This window comes from Oncorhynchus clarkii, chromosome 2 (genome assembly GCF_045791955.1).
Source record: "Oncorhynchus clarkii lewisi isolate Uvic-CL-2024 chromosome 2, UVic_Ocla_1.0, whole genome shotgun sequence".
NCBI classification, from domain to species: Eukaryota; Metazoa; Chordata; class Actinopteri; order Salmoniformes; family Salmonidae; genus Oncorhynchus; species Oncorhynchus clarkii.
Genome location: NC_092148.1, coordinates 16,627,806 through 16,648,149, shown reverse-complemented (window position 1 = coordinate 16,648,149; position 20,344 = coordinate 16,627,806). Strand labels below are relative to the sequence as shown.

Genomic DNA, 20,344 nt, shown 5'->3' with positions numbered 1-20,344 from the left:
ACGTTTCTATGTACGCTATCTGAACTACAGTACCCACAACGAACGGGGGGGGGGGGGGGGGGGGGGGGGGGCAATATGGACGTCACATCCCCCTCTTCAGAAAACTGGAGTAGGAAGCGGAAATGAACAAATTGACATTCTCTTTTGTGTGTATGTTTTGAGCTGTTGAACGTGAAGTTGTCAAGCAATTTAGAGGTATTTGACATCTATATAATTAAAGATTACAGGTAAAAGCCTCGGAAAATATTATTAATGATGTATTTTCTGTAATAGAGGACAATTGCTGTTAACATTGTAGCATATATTGTTAGCCATCCAGTACGCATTATTCTCGACTGCTTTTTCAAAACGTATCTACTAGCCTACACATTTCGCCTCAAAATACTTAAGTTCGCAAAATTGGTGTTTAAATATGTTATCGTGTCATCTGGGCAGATAGCCAGGCAAAAGTTCGGTGGAAACACAAGACTTGTTCCATTCTTATCGATAGAGGGCACCCTCGTATTTTACAGACGGGCAGTTCCATGAAGCCGAAATGTGCCAGTCTTGATCTTCAAAATACCCTCTCACTTTTATCCTCTTCCATCATACTTCAAGGTCTCTTTGAAAAGCTGTCAATACGAAGGGGGAAATAACAGGAAATCAACATGAACCTAGAGCGCCTTCCCAATGAGGAGAAACTCACCCTCTGTAGGAAATACTATTTCGGTAAGTTGGTAAGTCTGAACCACCAAGTGTTGTTTTTCTCTAATTATAAGCCACGTGACCAGGGGATTTCTGTCCCCTGGCATGGTTCAAAGAGAAAAACATTGCATGAGTTCTCCAATGTTAGTGTTTACAACGTGTGTGTGTATAAGTAATGCAAGAATCATGTAGTAATACTGTAATGACTTTCTATCTCAGGGGGATTTGCATTCCTTCCGTTCCTGTGGCTGGTGAATGTGGTGTGGTTTTTCAAAGAGGCCTTTGTAAAGCCAACATATACTGAACAACTTCAGATCAAAACATGTGAGTGTCAATCATCCAATCAGAGTCAATGTACACAGAGAAAGTGCTGTTAATTAATGTAACTCAAGATTCCTGTACAAATGATTAGTTGTCCATATTTGTTGTGGCAAATCCACATACTGGATAAATAATACATTTGTTACAGGTTGTGTGTCTTATGAGATGTAGGCCTATGATCCATGATGAGATAAGATGATCCAGCTAAAACATAAAGTTGGCTTTGTATTAGTTTAATTAACATTAGTGTAAGTATTAGTGAAAGCATGCAGTTTCTATGCAAACATGACTACAATACATTACATCTCTCTTTCAGATGTAAAGCGTTCAGGGCTGGGGTTCCTACTGTGGGTTGCAGTACTCACCACATGGATAACCATATTCCAACACTTCAGAGCAGAATGGGGTGAGGTGGGCGACTACCTCTCCTTCACCATTCCACTTGGCATTCCCTGAGACAGACAAGGCGGGGAAACAAGAAAGCTTCCTACTGTATAAAACTTTACCATGACAGAATTAATAGGCAAATCTAACATAGGTTGAAATAGTTAAATGTGTAGTTTATCTCAATGGATAACCATGGTAATTTTCAACACGTTAAATAAATTTGGAAGGTTATACAGGCGAATGGTATGTATGACAAAAATAAATAGCAAATTCATTAACTTTCTAAATTAAATGGAAGTGTATGCCTTTTTTATTTGCTGTAATAAGGTTTTGAGTTTAGATGCCAGATTGTGGTCTAGTGTGCATTTCATTAGACATTTGGCTCCTATGGATAATATGAATAGCATGAGCATAGCTTTGGATAACAATACCCAATTGGCTTTGTGTTTAATATGTCAGTATTTGTGTAACACTGCTCACAATAACAACATACTTATTCCAGATAATAATATTCATAGTATCCTTTGTACTCTGTGTAAACCATTCCAACAGTGATGAGATATTAGCCAGTAAAGTACTTTATGATTGCAGAATTATGATTTTTTTAAGTGCTTAAATGAGGTCCGCTTCTGGCCAATCTCTTAGGCGCCTATTATGAAACTCAATCCATCTGTAGCAAATGTTACCCCCCTCTTCAGGATCATGGTTGATGCCATTTTTAGGCACTCAGTCAGACTCTACTTCTATTACCAACTGACGCCATGGCAGGAAGGACATGTCACCCCACCAGCTCCAGTACTTAACAAGTCCATTGAGTCTGCCAGGGTTGTATAAGTCACACGACTGTCTGCTCTAAATGGGGTCAAGGGGCAGTGGATGTAAACCCAAATCAGATGTGTGTGTGATGGATGGTCATAAGATACCCAATCGATGAGGTGCTAAGATCTGTGACATGCTGGAGGCTTATATGACATTGTTGTGGATGTCGTGTCAGTGTAATTGTAGAACATGATGTTCACCCTGCATGTCATGATGACCTAATTATTATAAGGTCGTTTTAATCACCAGGACAAAGTGGCTCGGGGAGACTGGCCAACATTAATCACAGATTTGTTCATCCCTCTCTTTGGGATTATGATCATCTCTGTAGAAATTATAGAATTAATACAAATATTGAATCATTTTTCTTTCGAATAGAAAGACTTCCAAATAAGGCCAATGTGATTGAAGATTAGTGTGCTTAACACCTGCTTCACATTGATCAAAAGATCATTACATAAACGATGTAACAGAAAAATCTGAAGTATGTAGACCTATAAAATAAATATTGTAACATCTTAAACATTCCAGTATTTGGTCAAATATTGTTACAGGGTGTGACATTGACATTGTTTGTGACCTTGTTCAACCTCTGTTTAATAAGTGTAGGTAAAAAAAAAAAATCCTCATGCCCCAGTTGATAACCCGGGATAAACACAGTTTATGCAGTGTAGGCCTAATGGATACCATCATTCCAATTAAGCCTGTCAAAATAAAATTGCAATATTTCATCAGTTTTCAACGAATCTGTTGTAGCAATTATTGAGCAGTCCAGTCAGTTATGCAGTCTATCCCTAGAAGGAAGCGTCTGAACTGTTGCCTGGCAGAACACTGTATTGAGATTACCGCTTTTGGCAGTGTTGAATGTCAATTGCCAAATCACCAAAAAGGGCCCCTATAGGTGTCAAGGAAAACGACCATGTAAGCTTAATTAAAAAGGTGCACTATCACACGTACACTATATGATTATAATGGAGAATATAGTAACAGTTCTTCATATTTAGGTTGATATGATAGGGAGGAGTGTTCCTTAAGGCAGGTCCCCACGCTATCGAAGCATTTGATCACAACTAAAATAAAATCATAATTCCCAGGGGGTCTGGTGGTGAATCCAAAGCAAGCAGGGTGCCCCACAGCGAAGTTCCCGCCTCATTATGTAACTCCTGCTATCATAAATACAGACCTTAACTGGCACTTCCACAGTTTGTCAGGGAAAAGGGCAGAGTCAGATACACGGACGCAGCAATCCATCCTATTGGCAGTCAGAACATAATAGGACTTGCAGGCATCTCATAACGGTAAGTGCTAACGACTCTACGTCTCAAACGGGATTTTACACGGTGACCCTTCCCAGCAACAATTTGAAAGGTCTTTGAGGTTCAAGCGTATTCGGTATTATTTACAATATTCCAGATTTGACAAGGACTATAAAAACCATCGCTGTAGTCTTTACGAATCAATCACTTTCTGAACCTCCGCAGTGAAGAAGCGGATGGATATATTATAGTTTAATTATTTCTTGCTTCATTCTAACAACTTCTATTAGGCTAATAGTTTCTCGAATAGTCCAATAAATGTAGGTCTGTCATTTTTCCCATGTGCGATTTCTTCCTGTGGCCTAGAATATTCGTAACATCCCCGGCCCATACTGGTGTGAAAGGCTGTGGTAATCACTGCATATTTTTTTTATTTTTTACCTCAGACGCGAAATGGACTTCGATCTGCCACCCACTTTTCCAGCCAGCGGTATCGCATGGGAGAGGGTCCTGCCGCCTCTTCTTCCCGGGCTGAACGGGACATTCGGGCTGTACTCATTCACACCGTCGGAGCTGCTCACCCCAGTGACGGAGCAAACTGGCTCTGCACAGGTAGGTTTATTCCCGTTACACTGCACGCATGCAGTGTTCTAATTTCTCACTGATCAAACCATTTCTGGATTAATTTTTCATGACTTTGTTCTGTATCAATGAGGTAGCCTTGATTAATTAATTTTATGTTTTACTTTCTATATTCTACTGACATTTTAATGAATGCCCATTTACTGCAGGTGCTCTTGCCTTTATCATTTGAATATAATTACATAAAAGTAGATTAAACCAGCAGTAATAGAGCAGCAATAGTGTCAATTTGAGTAGTAATATTGGTATCTTCCCCTGTTGCCAGGTGTGTTGTGACCACAGTCGATTCACAGTTCAGGTTGATGTGAAACACTTCAACCCAGAGGAGCTGATGGTCAAGGTGACAGGAGACTTTGTGGAGGTCCAAGGGAAACACAAAGAGAAAAAAGTAAGCAACTACTGTGTTACATGTATTATGCAGGAGTTGTTCTCTGTTCATAATCACACTGCCATAGTGTGATGACAGACATTGAATATAGCCTGGTTGCTATGCAGTCTGTTTCTGCTTCAGACAACTACTGACCAAACAGACTGGAAACCAGGCCACTTGTTAGCCTGAAAACGAGCATTCCTCACTGACTGTGTTCACTATAACGTGTGTTTGCAGGATGGGTCGGGGCTGGTGACGCGACAGTTTAACCGGCGCTACAGGATTCCAGAGGGAGTGGACTCCATGGCTCTGGAGTCGGCTGTGTCGCCTGAAGGCATCCTCATCATATCGGCCCCTATGCTGCAGGGGGAGAACTCCAGACACCTGTCCCACTCAGAATCATGAGCATACACACCATAAGAACAAACACAATCCATAGGAACCAGTGTTGGGGGGGTAGTAGTAAACTACATGTAGTTCAACTAGTAATTTAACTACATTTTGCAGTAGCTTGGTGGCAGTTCATATCTGGTAGTTTGCTACACAGCAAAAAAAAAGTAGTTAACTACTGGAACTACACACTACTTATTTTGCAAATAGAAAACATGGGTGAAGTAGGCAATAATTTCCTTTTTCAGTATTACCCCTTTCTAATTCTCATTTGAAACAGTTGTTTAATATGCTAAATTACACTTTCTGTTAACATCTTACTCCAGAGTGATCTGTTCTTGCAATTTGTAGTCTGACATTTATAATTTAAAATAGTTTATCGCAAAGAAGTTTGCAATTTTTCAAATTAACTTTAGTTAAATAAAATAAAACAGTAGTTATGGGTATCTTAACTTCTTCCAGTGTGAAGTAATTGGTAACTTGGTAAACTGTACACACACCAAATAAGGATAGAAGCAAAAATACAGGCACGCTCTCCTCCAACAGACATATCAAACACTCACCAAGGAGCTGGTGCCTGCCTGTACCAAAACACCCATTAACTAAGCTGTCACAGCATTAAAATTAGGTTTGTACATATTAACAGGACAGATCTCTCATTTAAAAGCATCCCTCATCCTAAAGAATCCCATTTAACTCATCAATCTTAATATTTTTATGGAACCATTCATTGTAAATATGATATAAAACCATTGAAAATGTTGATTTGATTGTGTGGCGTGTCTAATGCCCTCTAAATCATGTGTAAAGGTTTTAACACTCAGATTATCAAGTATGTTCACAAAACCCAACAGTAAGGTTGTTGTATATTTAACTATTCATTGTAAAAAGAGAATTTGTTAACAAAAATAAATGCACTATATTTATTTCGGTACAAAAATAAAAATGCTGTTGAATTGATTGTTGTTTTTGTTCCATGTGTGTGCTCACCACCAGTGATCACTCTTCCTGGAATTCATCCAACAGTGAGTCCACCTCGCTGAAAGAAAAAACATCTATTTTTAGAGCATGTTCCAAGGTTGCTTCAACGCTTTGCATAGCCAAATATTATATCACTCTAGGATCCATATGTGTCTGCAATGAGAAAAAAAAGTACAATTTTACTCCAAAGACAAAACAATCAGCATAACACATCATGATTTAACAATACAGTGCATTCGGAAAGTATTCGGACCCCTTGACTTTTTCCACATTTTGTTATGTTACAGCTTTATTCTAAAATAGATTAAATCGTTTTTTCCCCTCAATCTACATACAATGCCCCATAATGACCAAGCAAAACATTTTTTTTTTTTGCAAATGTATTACAAATAAAGAGTTGAAATATGATATTTACATAAATATTCAGAACTTTCCAGTTCTCTGCTGCCAATGACTGGAACAAACTAAACAAATCTCTGAAACTGGAAACACATCTCCCTCACTAGCTTTAAGCACCAGCTGTCAGAGCAGCTCACAGATTACTGCACCTGTACATAGCCCATCTATAATTTAGCCCAAACAACTACCTCTTCCCCTACTGTATTTATTTAGCTTCTTTGCACCCCATTATTTTTATTTCTACTTTGCACATTCTTCCACTGCAAATCTACCATTCCAGTGTTTTACTTGCTATAATGTATTTACTTTGCCACCATGGCCTTTTTTTTTTGCCTTTACCTCCCTTATCTCAACTCATTTGCTGACATTGTATATAGACTTATTTTTCTACTGCATTATTGATTGTATGTTTATTTTACTCCGTGTGTAACTCTGTGTTGTTGTATGTGTCGAACTGCTTTGCTTTATCTTGGCCAGGTCGCAATTGTAAATGAGAACTTGTTCTCAACTAGCCTACCTGGTTAAATAAAGGTGAAATAAATAAATAAAAAAACTTTGTTGAAGCACCTTTGGCAGCGATAACAACCTAGAGTCTTCTTGGGTATGACGCTACAAGCTTGGCACACCTGTATTTGGTGAGTTTCTCCCATTCTTCTCTGCAGATCCTCTCAAGCTCTGTCAGGTTGGATGGGGAGCGTCACTGCACTGCTATTTTCAGGTCTCTCCAGAGATGTTCGATCAGGTTCAAGTCCAGGCTCTGGCTGGGCCACTCAAGGACATTCAGAGACTTGTCCCGAAGTCACTCCTGCATTGTCTTGGCTGTGTGCTTAGGGTCATTGTCCTGTTCTAAAAACCTGTTTTTGCTTTGTCATTATGGGATATTGTGTGTAGATTGATGCAAATATTTAATCAATCCATTTTAGAAAAAGGCTGTATACAGGGCCTTCAGAAAGTATTCATACCCCTGGATTTATTCCACATTTTGTTGTGTTACAGCCTGAATTCACAATTTGAAATATTTTTTTCCTCAACCATCTATGTTTTTAGAAATTATTCCACATTTATTGAAAATGAAATACAGAAATTTGTAGAAGAACCTTTGGCAGTGAATCTTTCTGGGTAAGTCTCTTTAAGAGCTTTTCACACCTGGATTGTGTAACATTTCCCCATTATTTGTTTCAAACTCTGTCAAATGGGTTATTGATCATTGCGAGACAATCATTTTCAGGTCTTGCCATAAATTTTCAAGTCGATTTAATTAAAAACTGTTACTCAGCCACTCAGGTACGTTGACTTTCTCCTTGGAAACCAACTCCAGTGTAGATTTGGCCTTATGTTTTAGGTTACAATCTTGCTGACAGGTGAATCGGCGTACACATCACGGACAAACTGAAATGGTCCACCCACACAGACAGCACAGCGTCTCTTCAACCTCAGGAGAAATTTGTCTCGTCACCGAAAACCCTTACTAACGTTTACAGATGCACAATCGAGAGCATCCTGTCGGGCCTGGTACGGCAACTGCTCTGCCCACAACCGTAAGGTTCTCCAGAGGGTAGTGAGGTCTGCACAATGCATCACCGGGGACAAACTACCTGCCCTCCAGGACACCTACAGCACCCGATATCACAGGAAGGCCAAAAAGGATCAAGGACAACAACCACCCGAGCCACTGCCTGTTCACCCCACTATCACCCAGAAGGCGAGATCAGTGCATCAAAGCTGGGACCTAGAGACTGAAAAACAGCTTTTATCTCAAGGCCATCAGACTGTTAAACAGCCATCACTAACAGAGTGGCTGCTGCCAACATAGACTGAAATCTCTAGCCACTTTAATAATTCATGTAATAAATGTATCATTTGTCACTTTAAACAATGCCACTTTATATAATGTTTACATACCCTACATTACTCATCTCATATGTATATACTGTACTCTAAACCATCTACTGCATCTTGCCTATGCCGCACGGCCATAGCTCATCCATATACAGTGCCTTGCGAAAGTATTCGGACCCCTTGAACTTTGCGACCTTTTGCCACATTTCAGGCTTCAAACATAAAGATATAAAACTGTATTTTTTGTGAAGAATCAACAACAAGTGGGACACAATCATGAAGTGGAACGACATTTATTGGATATTTCAAACTCTTTTAACAAATCAAAAACTGAAAAATTGGGCGTGCAAAATTATTTATGTTTGAAGCCTCAAATGTGGCAAAAGGTTGCAAAGTTCAAGGGGGCCGAATACTTTCGCAAGGCACTGTATTTATATGTACATATTCTTATTCATTCCTTTACACTTGAGTGTATACAAGGTACTTGTGAAATTGTTAGATTACTTGTTAGCTATTACTGCACTGTCGGAACTAGAAGCTCAAGCATTTCGCTACACTCGCAATAACATCTGCTCACCATGTGTATGTGACCAATACAATTTGATTTGAATTAATCTCCCAGTGTCTGGTGGAAAGTAGACTGAAGCATGTTTTATTCTAGGATTTTGCCTGTGTTTAGCTCCATTCAGTTTATTTTATTCTGAAAAACTCCTCAGTCCTTAACGATTACAAGCATACCCATAACATAATGCAGCCACCACTATGCTTGACAATATGGAGAGTGTTACTCAGTAATGTGTTGTATTTGCCCCAAACATAGCACTTTGTATTCAGGACAAAAATATAATTTCTTTGCCACATTTTTTGCAGTTTTACTTTTTAATACCTTATTGCAAACATGATGTATATTTTGGAATATTTTTATTCTGTACAGGCTTCCTTCTTTTCACTGTCATTTAGGTTAGTATTGTGGAGTAACTACAATGTGGTTATTTCCTATCACAGCCATTAAACTCTGTAACTGTTTTAAAGTCACTATTGGCCTCATGGTGAAATCCCTGAGCGGTCTCCTTCCTCTCCGGCAACTGAGTAAACAAGGACACCTGTATCTTTGTAGTGACTGGGTGTATTGATACACCATCCAAAGTGTAACTAATAACTTCACTATGCTCAAAGGGATACTCAATGTCTGCTTTTTTTCTTCCTCTTTGTTTACCCATCTACCAATATGTGCCCTTCTTTGTGAGGCATTGGAAAACCTCCCTGGCCATTGTGGTTGAATCTGTGTTTGAAATTCACTGCTCAACTGAGGGACCTTAAAGATAATTGTATGTGTGGGGTATATAGATGAGGTAGTCATTCAGAAATCATGTTAAACACTATTATTGCACACAGATTGAGACCATGCATATGTGACTTGTTCAGCACATTTTTACTCCTGAATTTATTTAGGCTTGCCATAACAAAGGGGTTGAATACTTAACGCAATACATTTTTCAGCTTTTAATTCATTTGTAACAATTTCTAATAACATAATTCCACGTTTGACACTATGGGGTATTGTGTAGGCCAGTGACAAAAAAAATCTCTAATGAATCCATTTTAAATTCAGGCTTTAACACAAAATGTGGAAAAAAGTGAATAGTTTCTGAAGGCACTGTAATTACCCTGAAAATATATTAAGTTCATTATCTTAATGAGTAATGGAAAGGTCAATGAAATAAATGACGAAGGATGTACTGTATCTAGGGAACATATACCAGTTCTTTACCTGATTTGCTCCTTCACCCATCCTCTGCTGCCTTAAGACATTCAGTAAGGGGTCGTCTTTAAACTCTTGCTCGTCTGAATCTTAAGGGGGAAAAAATACGCAGTTAAAATGTCACTGTGCAGATAACAAAAGTAACTTTAGGAGCAGTTGATTACATGACCGATTATTTTTGTTCTAACTTTAGTTACTTTCCAGCAAAGCTATGCCAGGTGGTCATAATATGTTATATTAGATCACATGTTAATTGTACAAAGGTATAAATAGCCTGAAATGTACACATGAACAAGGTGAAGTAAAAACCAATAACTGTCACTGGTCCACACTGTCAATGTACTCCTGTAACAGAAGACTATGGCATCACTCAATTGTTATGCTGCCCTATATAGTTAGCAAAAGACCCCTTTAGCATTTAGGGCAAAATCCTAACTTATTATTTAGAGTAAGTAATGCATGTATAGAAATGAGATTTTCAGGAAAAAGTTTGTTTGGATTCAGTCCCGGTGGAACTTGACTGGAGGCTATATATATACACACACTGTATTATACGGCCAGAGTCTATTCCACCTCTGCTACCTAGAGAGTTAAGGTCAGCAGTCCCCACTGCACCAGGCAGTCTCACCTTCAGCCTCCTGCAGCAGCTGAGCTACGACCTCCCGGGGCTGCTGTGCACTGGGAGGCAGGGCGGGGGACTGTGGGGGCGCATATCTGGGAGTCAGAGGACACAGGGGTTCTGGGCGGGTCCGGGGAGTCCATGGTCGGTAACATTACCTCTGAAACTACCTGCCAAGGTAAATTAATATGCTTTACTCATCTAATATCTTTATCTAAATTAAACTAACCTGGATAAATTAATAAAGTAAATGAATATTATTGTAACAATGAAAAATGTATAACTGTCTTTCTTCAATGTATTAATGGTATCTAGCATCGGTGATGCTGATGACTCACGGTGTTAACTGACCTGTCCCAGGGTAATGTGTATGGGAGAGGGTGATGGAGCACGATCTCCAGGGCGGCCCTCTCTCACTACCCCTGGCCTGCTTTCCTGTTGCCCCCGCCTCTGCTGGGCTCCTCTCTCCATGGGGTGACCCTGTCTTTACATCTGGTGCTGTGTTGGCTCACACTCCAATCTGTATAGCTGGGCCTCTCAGCATGGTCGGCATCACCAACGTGATGCGAGCAAGGCGAAGAGACAAGGCGGTGGTGAAGAGGACTCATGTTTACTAGTGGGCTCCTCAGTGGAGGTGTCTGTGGAGCTGAACTGGGCTTTGGGCTGCCTGATGGCCTGGTTGGCCCTAGAGACCCCCCTCCTCTTTGGGTTCCTCTGGTGGCTGGGTGGAGGGGAGAGGGGCTGAGTGGTATAAGGAACGATGTCACAGAGGAGGTGCATGTGGGGACAGACCGGGGTATCCGGCTGCAACTTGGAGACGGTGGGGCTGGAGATGGGGAGGGCAGCTGCAGAGGAGAATGGTCCATGGGGGACACTGGTCTCCTGGGGGGCTGGGGTGAAGGAGCAGTGGAATATGCAGGGTGGGGATTCCGCTGTACCTAACGAAGGGAAATAAATCAAATTATCTGTGATTAGCTAAATGCATTGGAAAATCCTACCACACAATAGCAGACATTTCAAAGAGACTTCAAAACATATTTCTAATAGCAGGTGTAGTAGACAGGAGGGTAAGTACCTTGTGTGCCTGCCAGCTGACAGAGTGCTGATGAAGGGTGCGAACCTGATGTGGGTGTGACCACCGACTGGCCTGCTCCATCTTCCTCCTCAGGCGCCACTGAAACAGGATGTCCTCCTCTGGGCGAGTGCATGGGTCAGGGGGACCAACCACAGACAGTTTTTGGGCACAGTTCCAGCATAGAGGTCTGCTGAGCTTAGGTTCCCCACAACTTGAGGAAGCGGTTGCACAAGAAGAGTTATTGCAATATGTGTGAGAATAAAGAAAGTTGCAAAAGGAAACTAAATGGTGACCATGAGAAATGAGGGACGTGGCAAGAGCACAGAATAACAGTGGCTCTGGGAGTTTGAAAAAGCAATATAATGTGGTTGAGACCAGGGAAATTCATGCAAATCAGATGTTTTGAACTTCCCAACCCACATGACTCACCAGTGGTTGAGTTGATAAGACTGGTAATTATAGGCCTTCGGACTGGCTCATCTATGCTCACAGGGGAGGACAAATTGGAGCAGCCCAGGCCCTCAGAGCTGATGAGGATATATCCACTACTGAGTGAGTGCTCACTGAAAACATAACTTTTTTTTTTGTAAGACTAATCCAATTCTCCACATTGCAACTGATTGAATTACATTTAATTGACCCCAACCCCATTCCTCCCAGCATATCCACCTTCTGTGTAGCAGTCTACTGGCCTTCTCCTGTAGCTGCAGTATCTCGGAGTCTCCAAGGTCACCGTGAGAGGAGTCTGACAGGCCCTGACAGGGCATCAGAAAGAGAGGCCAGTGAGTGCATCAGAGGCATCATCTCCTGTCACCATTTCTATCACCAACATTCTAGAACATTCACAATGTTGTGTAACTGTGAGCCCTCAGCGGGTTTCGTTTTGAAAACGCTTTATGGATCAGTTCTATAAAAGCTCACGTCAGTTGCATTGAGTTTAGCTCATTCCCTCAGGGATATGCAGCAAGCTGGATATGGAGCGGTGTTTTGACCAGAAGGGGTATCAACAAAGTCATCAAACACAGTTGCATAATCAAAGGGAACAGCTTCTGACTAGTTCACATAAACACATTGGTTGGGCAGGACATGTCGTCTGGTGTTGGTATGCAAATATTTATGAGGAGAGGCACTCTGCATGTGTAGTCTTTCTTCCAATAGATCTCAGCCATTCTGGCTCTTGCACACTTGACAGGATTACATAAACCTGTCCAATACATCTCAAACACAAACTCTTAACAAAACATAGCATGAACAGAACAATGCTGTTCCAATTAACACCACTAGATGGCTACACTGACCCCACCAATTCAATGTACACTTGTAACAACAAGGTTCATCACACACCATGGCACTAAGATCAAGGAGTCCCCTGCATGGGGAGAGGGTTGTGCCATGCCAAAACTACCCAACTGGACTGAGGGTGGTGGCTGAGTCTTTTCTAAGGGAAAGGCCTGTGTACATAAAGAAATAGGGAATTAATAAGAAATTGTATTTTACTGTTTATACACACAGCATATTTATTTACATACTGGATTCTTGATATATCTCACTAATATAGCTACTGCTGTACATATTCATCCAGTGTATAGATTTCATTTTGATGGTGCTATCTGGGTTGTTAGATGGATTTGTCCTTACATTCTTGATTTCTTTCCTTTAAACATTTTTTTTTAATTGTTTGACATTTTACTGCATTGTTAGGAGCTAGTAACATAAGATTTTCGCTGCACCCGCTATAACACCTGCTAAACTGTGTACACGACCAATAAACTTTGATTTGAAATGCAGAGCAGAGCAAGACAGTTGGTCAAATGCATCACAACGGTCACTAGATTCCTTGTTTTATCGAGCCAGCAAAACTTTTCATGAGTTTCAATGAGATGTAAAGAACAATGAATGAGCCAAGTGAAGTATCTTTGTCAGTGGTTTGAGTGGGTGTAGAACTGGAGGGTAGAGGGGAGGAGGACAGCCACCAGAAAGGCTGCTGGCCCTCTCCCACCATTGCCAACGTCTGCAGACGTTCCTCTCGACTCTGCGGCCTTCCGTGACGAAAGCGTTCAATGTTCCTGGAAATAGGAATTATTGTAGTTATTAATGAGGCATGTAAAGGGCATAACACCATAAAGCAATACAAAAATCCTATATTCGTCACCTGCAAGCTTATTGTGGATATCATTATACACACTACAATGAAGACATACATGAGGATGCAGGGTCACAAATGCTGTATGACACGTCACAAATAAAACAAATCACCATTATGTAATTCTAGAAATAGAATTAAGCATACTTTACCAACACTGAATCTTCCTGCTCTCCTCCCCCAGTGGAAACCAGGGACTTTCCCGATGTTGGGTCCTATGCCTGTGTCTGTGTCTGTGTTCGGGGAGGCGGCAGTGTTGACCGGGGAGGACACAAGATCAGTGGAGGGCCAGGACTCTTAAAAACTAGGCTGGGCCTAGTGGCAGGAGGAGGACAGAGGACAAAGTGGTTGGCTGCCCCAAGGAAGCACGGGTCCTCTGGGCTCAGTGAGTGTGTCTGGAGAGGAGGAGGGCTAGACAGCTGGGCAAGGCCAACAGGGTTCAGGGTCTAAGACAAACCAGGAAAAAAAGTTAGTTTGATCAGGAGACTATACTGACAATACATGTATTTACTGTATTGGAGTATGTGTATTTGGAAAAGACCCCGACAGCCCCATAGTTCAGTTCTTACGGTTTTCCTCTGTTGCTTTGGAAGCTTCTTGGTGCGTGAGGGGTTGTAAATGTGTTTTTCCCAGAGGTGGGTCTGGCGGAAAGGGGTTGTTCCTTGTGAACAGAGCAGCACCACTAAGAGAGCAAGAGACAAAAGATGACCATTTTCATTGTGGTAAAAAAAAACACATCGTTCTGGTTTTGAAAACGGTAGTTCTGCATTAATTTTTATTTGTTCCACGTCTCACCTGGATTTCATGTTGACAGTACCACCGGCACCAACTCACACAATGGGCAGCGAAGTGTTATAGCCCACATGTAGACTACTCTTTGCTATAATCATAGGATGAGACAGTGTTAAAGTGTGTGTCAGGTAAATAGCTAGCACACATGCATTTGATTTAACAAGAGAGTGAAAAGAGCACTGCAAAACGTTTTCCCTGTAACTTAGCTAGCTAACAGCATTGCAGTTTACAACTAGTTTGTTCATTTAGAAAGGCTAGATCACTGACACCATTAACGTATTAACTTTTTAAAAAGCACGTATTTTCCATGTAAATGTTACTTGAGCATCTCGATTTGATCACTGCCTGGGTTGATTCAATGAAAGAAAAACACACTGTGCCTTCCGGGTTTTTATCTGGCTTGGACTTGTGTCAGTTACCAGGCAACCAAACGGCTAAATAAAATAGTTAGATTAGAAAAATATGCATAGTCTATACAATTAGTTATACTTTTCTACATGTTACATTCCTCGTAGGATAACTTTTTACTCAATGATTTGACAGATTCGATAATGTTGAGTTGATCTTTTCCGAGAACATCATTATCGACAACAATCGATTCTGGCCAATCTACAGAAAGTTGGTAAGTGACAGACATCGATCTGGACCAATGATAGTCGTGTAGTCGACTCCGCATTGCCCAACCAGCAGAAAGGAAACGACCTGCGCGCGGAAGAGGAAAGTCTACTGAAACAAATCCGACCACCGCGCTAACCAGGCAGCTAGCTAGCTAGTTGTTGGAGGGTAACAAAACTACGTTCTATGTATAGATACGTGGCCTTTAGACATTAATTCGACAATAATGTTCTGCTGATGAAAAGTGATGTATCAAATAGACACAAGTCGAATAATGCGGCTACACACGCGTATTCAAGAAAAGACTGCTTCAATTTGCTAACGTTAACTAGCTACTTAGGTTCGGTATCCAGGCACAACAACAGTGTCCCCTTGGGTCATTTAACGTTAATATCTAGAAACATTTTGAATCAGTGTTTTCCCTTATATAATCAATTTATCAAGCTTGTCGTTGTAGCTAGCTACCAACTAACTTGTATTTTATCTTTGTTTGGGGGATTTCTGAATGTCAGTGTGAACGGGTAGATCATGCATCACGTCAAGATCAAGACTGAGAAGCCAGGTGAGAGCTTGAACATTTCAAAACCAAAAACCCATTCAGCTGACGATATAGTGGTACCTAACACTATCTACTGGAATTATTATATCTCTCCTAAGTAAAGTCGACTGTTTATTTATATATGACAGATGCAGAGGGGAGTGGTGCACGCAGCCGACTAGATGCAGTATTACAGGGGCTGGTAGAGAAGAGTGACAGTGAGAGGTTGGTGTTTTTATTTTATTTGTGAAGATGCAGTACATTAACTGGCTTGACATTGAAACGTACAGCTTCAGGAACTTTTCATTTTCCTCTAATCAAGCTTAGGTGATGGGAAATGCTGTTTTTGCTGTTTTACAGGGAGCAAAATGAAGACGAGACAAAGATGGCAGAAGAGTCTCTGAGCAAGTATGGCCATTTTTTTTCTCTTTCTTTTCTGGTATTTTTTTTTTATATTAAAAGAAGTATGCTATTTAGACTTACTCAATAGCCTATTGTGGTTCCGTTAGTCCCACTACTTCTGTAGTAATTCCGATTGCCTATTTCTTCCATAGGGATGTGTCTCCATCTTCTGCTGGGAAGCGGTAAGTATTATTTGATTTTTTTAAACACATCTGACTGTGTGGCTGTTAGACACTGACAGGCCTTGACCTGTCCCCTTTCCCTTGTTGTTGATGTCATAGGCCATCGTCACGGTTTCCACAGCACCGGAGAAAGAAACGGAAAGAGATGGATGATAGCTTAACAGAGAGCAACCAACATAAACAAAGTAAGTCTGCTGCAGATGTCAATCCCCTGCCAAACACAGATAGTTTGACTTTTAAAAACCTTTTGTCTCTCACTCACTGACTCTACCGTTCAAGCTCTAGATATTCACCTACATGTACAATCATTTGTTCTCCTCCCTCTCTGCTAGATGCCTACATTATCAAGTTGTTTGACCGCAGTGTGGACCTGGCCCAGTACACCACCAGTACCCCACTTTACCCCATTTGCCGGGCCTGGATGAGGAACAACCCGGCAGTGAGAGAGAGAGCTGCATCCCCAAGCCCCCCACACAGCATGGGGGAAGAGGAGGTAAGCTCACACCCAAAAAGCAGGACAAAGATGCCCACAATGTGGGCATAAATATATTTTTCAATAGAGCTCTCTGTTCAGTATTTGTTTTCACCTGCATCTTACCAGGCTGCAGACATGCTCAATGGTAAGGGACAGAATGTGTATCGCCTCCCTCCGCCCACCACCTGTCCTCTCAACCCTTCTGGAGATCCTGTCAATCTGAGGATCCCATCCACAGAAAAGCCTATCGTCAGCAAGGTACTGTATAACATCTACTACGCCTAGCCATCACTTTCATATTTGCCACAGTAAAACGGTTGATTGAAACAATCTGTCTGTCTTTGTCACCAGTCTACAGATACAGCTCTTGTCTCTGGTCCCCTCATATACAACCACATAGAACGCTGGAAAAAGATAAGGCAAAAGTAAGTCCAAGGCATCTAAATAATCACAAAAGCTAACTTAGTTGACATGGATAGATTGGGGAGTCGAATATCAACTATTGATCCGAATGTAATCTTGATTGGAAAAAAAGTTTATACAAATTCTGTCAGTAAACATTGTTTATCTAGCTGCGATCAATCTTAATATACATAACTGTGTTCAGATGGAAAGAAGCGTCCAACAAGAATCAGCTAAGGTATAGCGAGAGCATCAAGATCCTGAAAGAGATGAAGGAAATGTACGACCGCTAGCTGGGAATCCTCCAGGTAGTATCCCACAGCAGAGGGAGGAGAAAAGAATAGAGCAGGTAGGAGCTACGAGGAAGTCATCTACCCCAGGACGCTGCCCTAGTCCTCTCCCCAAGGAGGCCATTGCGTGTGACAATGTCAGAGGAGCCTCATGGAGCCCATTTTTACCATATACTGCCACATTTAAGGACCCAAAGTCCTCGTTTTGAAAATGTAGCAATACTTCCAGCAAGTTGATGCTTCTGGTGGGCCCAAGTTCACCTGTGACTGGTGTATTGGGATTCTTGGATAATAATTACATTAACGTTTTTTGTCATATTACAGAATATCTGGTAATGCATTATATAGTCTGTTGTTGATCCCACAATGTGTCATGAAACGTTTGTAAACAGGTTAAGTAGTGTACAACATTTGTCTAAATTCTGGGATACTCTAAATCAATTCCAATGGTAAATATTTGTTTTAGGATCACCAGTTTCCCAGACAAGCAGTGCCCTTGGGAATATTTTTTTTTGCATAGATGTTCAAAAGAAAAGTCTCACACACGTCTCCCTAATTTAAAGTAAGTAAACTGTGTAAAAAAGTTATAAACTATTGAGCTATTGTAATTTATTTATCGCTATAATAAATCTGCCAGAGTGCTGTTTTTACAGTTGATTGATTTCTGAAATGTAATTCGAAGGATTTCTCTACAGCAGTTATTTTGGGAGAGGGTTTTTCCAGAGGGATCTTGTCATCTGCAGGTCAGAAACACAGTCCACATGGATGAAATAAGGTCCAAGATATTGATCACATACAGGCAATAAATGTTCAGTTTGTTTTGGATCACAAAGGAATGTCGTCTGAAGTTAAACCTTTATCTGACCAAAGAAAAACACTTACGAAGAGTCCTTTTAGGAGTCAACTCTTTTATATTAGCTACAAGAAAAATATAAACACAGAAATTAATAAATGATCGTAGGAGTTTTTTTTAAAACATTTTTGATACCAAAATACCTTCAGTTAATCGATCCGTCTGGTCGAACAGTCTTGTAAGATTTTGAAATTAGAGGTTTAGGAGTGTTATTGTCTATTTGTGTGTGATAATGTCCCCATCATTTCCCTATAACGTCAACATAGCATCCCCATAATTTTCCCATAACATCAAAATAAGGTCCCCATAACTTCAACATAACATCACTATAACATTAGAAGTTAAATCCGTTAACTGCATTTGCATTACTTGCACTTTTGAGGTTTTAGGCTGGGTATCTGTAAAGCACATTGTGACAACTGATGTAAAAAGGGCTTTATAAAATACATTTGATTGATTTGATTAATACCACCATGAAAACCACAACTACTGACCATTTCAGGTTTCATAACTACAGTATAGATAGTCAAATTACACTAATACAGATGTACTAGCCCTGTCTTTTGAAGACATCTCACACCTCGGTTTCCACTTTACCATCAGACTGGTCACCAGTGAGGCGTAAATGTCCTTCTCTGGAGTCAGAGACTTAGACTTAACGGGAGAGATGGGAGCGCATTGATGACACAAAGTTCATCCCCTGGTCCTCTGGAAAAGCGTTCTCGAATACAACCAGCACGGACTGACGCATCTTCTTCTGGAACTCGTCACACATGAATACGTACAGGATGGGGTTCAGGCAGCTTTTGAGGAAGGCCAGGCTAGCGGACAGGGGAATTCCAATATGTACGACCAGGTTGAGGCCTGTGCTGCCATTTGTCATGATGTCCAGAAACTGTAAGACGTGGAAGAGCAACCAGCAGATGAAAAAGGCCAGGACAACGGAGACGATGATCCGGAGGGATCTGCACGTTTTTCCTCTCAAGGCGCCTGGTGCGTATCCATATGGCAATGTAAGAGGCTATGGTGACCAGGAAGGGGATGAGAAAGCCCAGCAGGAAGCGGAACACAACCATTTTCCTGTAGGTGGAGTAATCATGGCAAAATTAATAACCGCATATTGTCCTATTACCATAGTGCATGATCTGCCGAAAGATGGTGAACGGGAGGCTGCAGACCAATGAGGCTAACCAGATCCCCACACAGATGACCTCGGCCTTACATGGCGTGCACTTGTTATGGGCCCACACAACCACCCACATGGACAGACAGCGGTCCAGGCTGATAGCCGCCAGGAGGAAGATGCTGGCGAACATGTTGAAGGTTACATTTTGGTAATTTGTTAGCCCAGTTTTTATACATTTCCCACCTATGACCAAGTAGGACTTGAAACAAATAAAGTAATTAGATTTATAGAAGACATTTAGTACATGACTTCGCCCTCATATGGTCTTTATTCACACAATGCAACAATTCTAATGCATATGAGTTTCTAAAAAAGTATGAGATGACATTAGGAATTGCATGTTTGTCATGACACTACTTCTACAAATGAAGCATAAGTCTGAATGAAAAGTTAAAGCATCTGAGGTCAGAGATCAAAAGGGTAGAAAATAAGACTAAAGCGTCTTACCCATTTCCATCCTATTCTCTATAGCAATGAATATCATCCACTCTCTCCCACCACAAATGAAACAGCTCTCTCTCACGTGCGCACTGTTGCACTCTTCCTCCCTCCCTTTCTCTCCAAACATCCTCTAAGTTTAAAGTGCCTTTAGTCAGTATTTAGTCAGCCACCAATTGTGCAAGTTCTCCTACTTAAAAAGATGAGAGAGGTCTGTAATTTTCATCATTGCTTTATATTAAGAAAACCAGACAGCACAATTGTTTTTTATTATTGTCGGAAAAGCAGGGAGCTCTCCAACACTCAGACATAATTTACAAACAAAGTATGCGTGTTTAGTGAGTCCGCCAGATCAGATGCAGTATCCCTGGTTATCCCTATTCTCTTGATAAGGTCAGGACAAAATGTAATGAGTACTTCTGGGTGTCAGGGCAAATGTATGGAATAAAAAGTACATTATTTTATTAAGGAATGTAGTGAAGTA

General features: G+C 40.9%; 2 protein-coding genes, 2 long non-coding RNA genes and 2 pseudogenes across 6 annotated transcripts; 3 read left to right on the top strand and 3 right to left on the bottom strand.

Annotated features, from left to right (window-relative positions):
* Positions 1–140: 140 nt before the first annotated feature.
* LOC139423133 (uncharacterized) lies at positions 141–1,452 on the top strand. The gene is made up of 4 exons (XR_011635798.1): positions 141–227; positions 598–716; positions 904–1,008; positions 1,322–1,452. It is a non-coding gene; the product is annotated as an uncharacterized lncRNA (long non-coding RNA).
* Positions 1,453–3,280: 1,828 nt separating this feature from the next.
* On the top strand, positions 3,281–5,829 carry LOC139423125 (heat shock protein, alpha-crystallin-related, b6). Of its 2 annotated transcripts, none has more exons than XM_071174801.1 (4): positions 3,281–3,509; positions 3,914–4,079; positions 4,375–4,497; positions 4,717–5,829. In XM_071174801.1, the coding sequence occupies exons 2-4, from the start codon at positions 3,921–3,923 to the stop codon at positions 4,882–4,884; spliced, it is 450 nt and encodes a 149-aa protein (XP_071030902.1). In that variant the 5' UTR covers positions 3,281–3,509; positions 3,914–3,920; the 3' UTR covers positions 4,885–5,829. The 2 variants fall into 2 exon arrangements, with proteins under 2 accessions (XP_071030902.1, XP_071030912.1); XM_071174811.1 differs by lacking the exon at positions 3,281–3,509 and adding an exon at positions 3,534–3,787.
* A 39-nt stretch (positions 5,830–5,868) lies between these two features.
* Positions 5,869–10,624, bottom strand: LOC139419299 (proline and serine-rich protein 3-like; annotated as a pseudogene).
* A 3,215-nt stretch (positions 10,625–13,839) lies between these two features.
* On the bottom strand, positions 13,840–15,084 carry LOC139423151 (uncharacterized). Its single transcript, XR_011635804.1, has 3 exons — positions 14,483–15,084; positions 14,257–14,369; positions 13,840–14,133 (listed from the first exon to the last, which is right to left on the bottom strand). It is a non-coding gene; the product is annotated as an uncharacterized lncRNA (long non-coding RNA).
* An 87-nt stretch (positions 15,085–15,171) lies between these two features.
* LOC139423087 (protein lin-37 homolog) lies at positions 15,172–18,038 on the top strand. 2 transcript variants are annotated; one of them, XM_071174734.1, is made up of 10 exons: positions 15,172–15,262; positions 15,607–15,656; positions 15,782–15,857; positions 15,993–16,040; positions 16,187–16,216; positions 16,316–16,401; positions 16,549–16,709; positions 16,818–16,949; positions 17,043–17,116; positions 17,299–18,038. In XM_071174734.1, exons 2-10 carry the CDS (start codon positions 15,623–15,625, stop codon positions 17,384–17,386), a joined length of 729 nt encoding a protein of 242 aa, XP_071030835.1. In that variant the 5' UTR covers positions 15,172–15,262; positions 15,607–15,622; the 3' UTR covers positions 17,387–18,038. The 2 variants fall into 2 exon arrangements, with proteins under 2 accessions (XP_071030835.1, XP_071030843.1); XM_071174742.1 differs by having other exon boundaries at positions 15,219–15,434.
* Positions 18,039–18,891: 853 nt separating this feature from the next.
* On the bottom strand, positions 18,892–19,990 carry LOC139419288 (C3a anaphylatoxin chemotactic receptor-like; annotated as a pseudogene).
* Between the last annotated feature and the right edge of the window lie 354 nt (positions 19,991–20,344).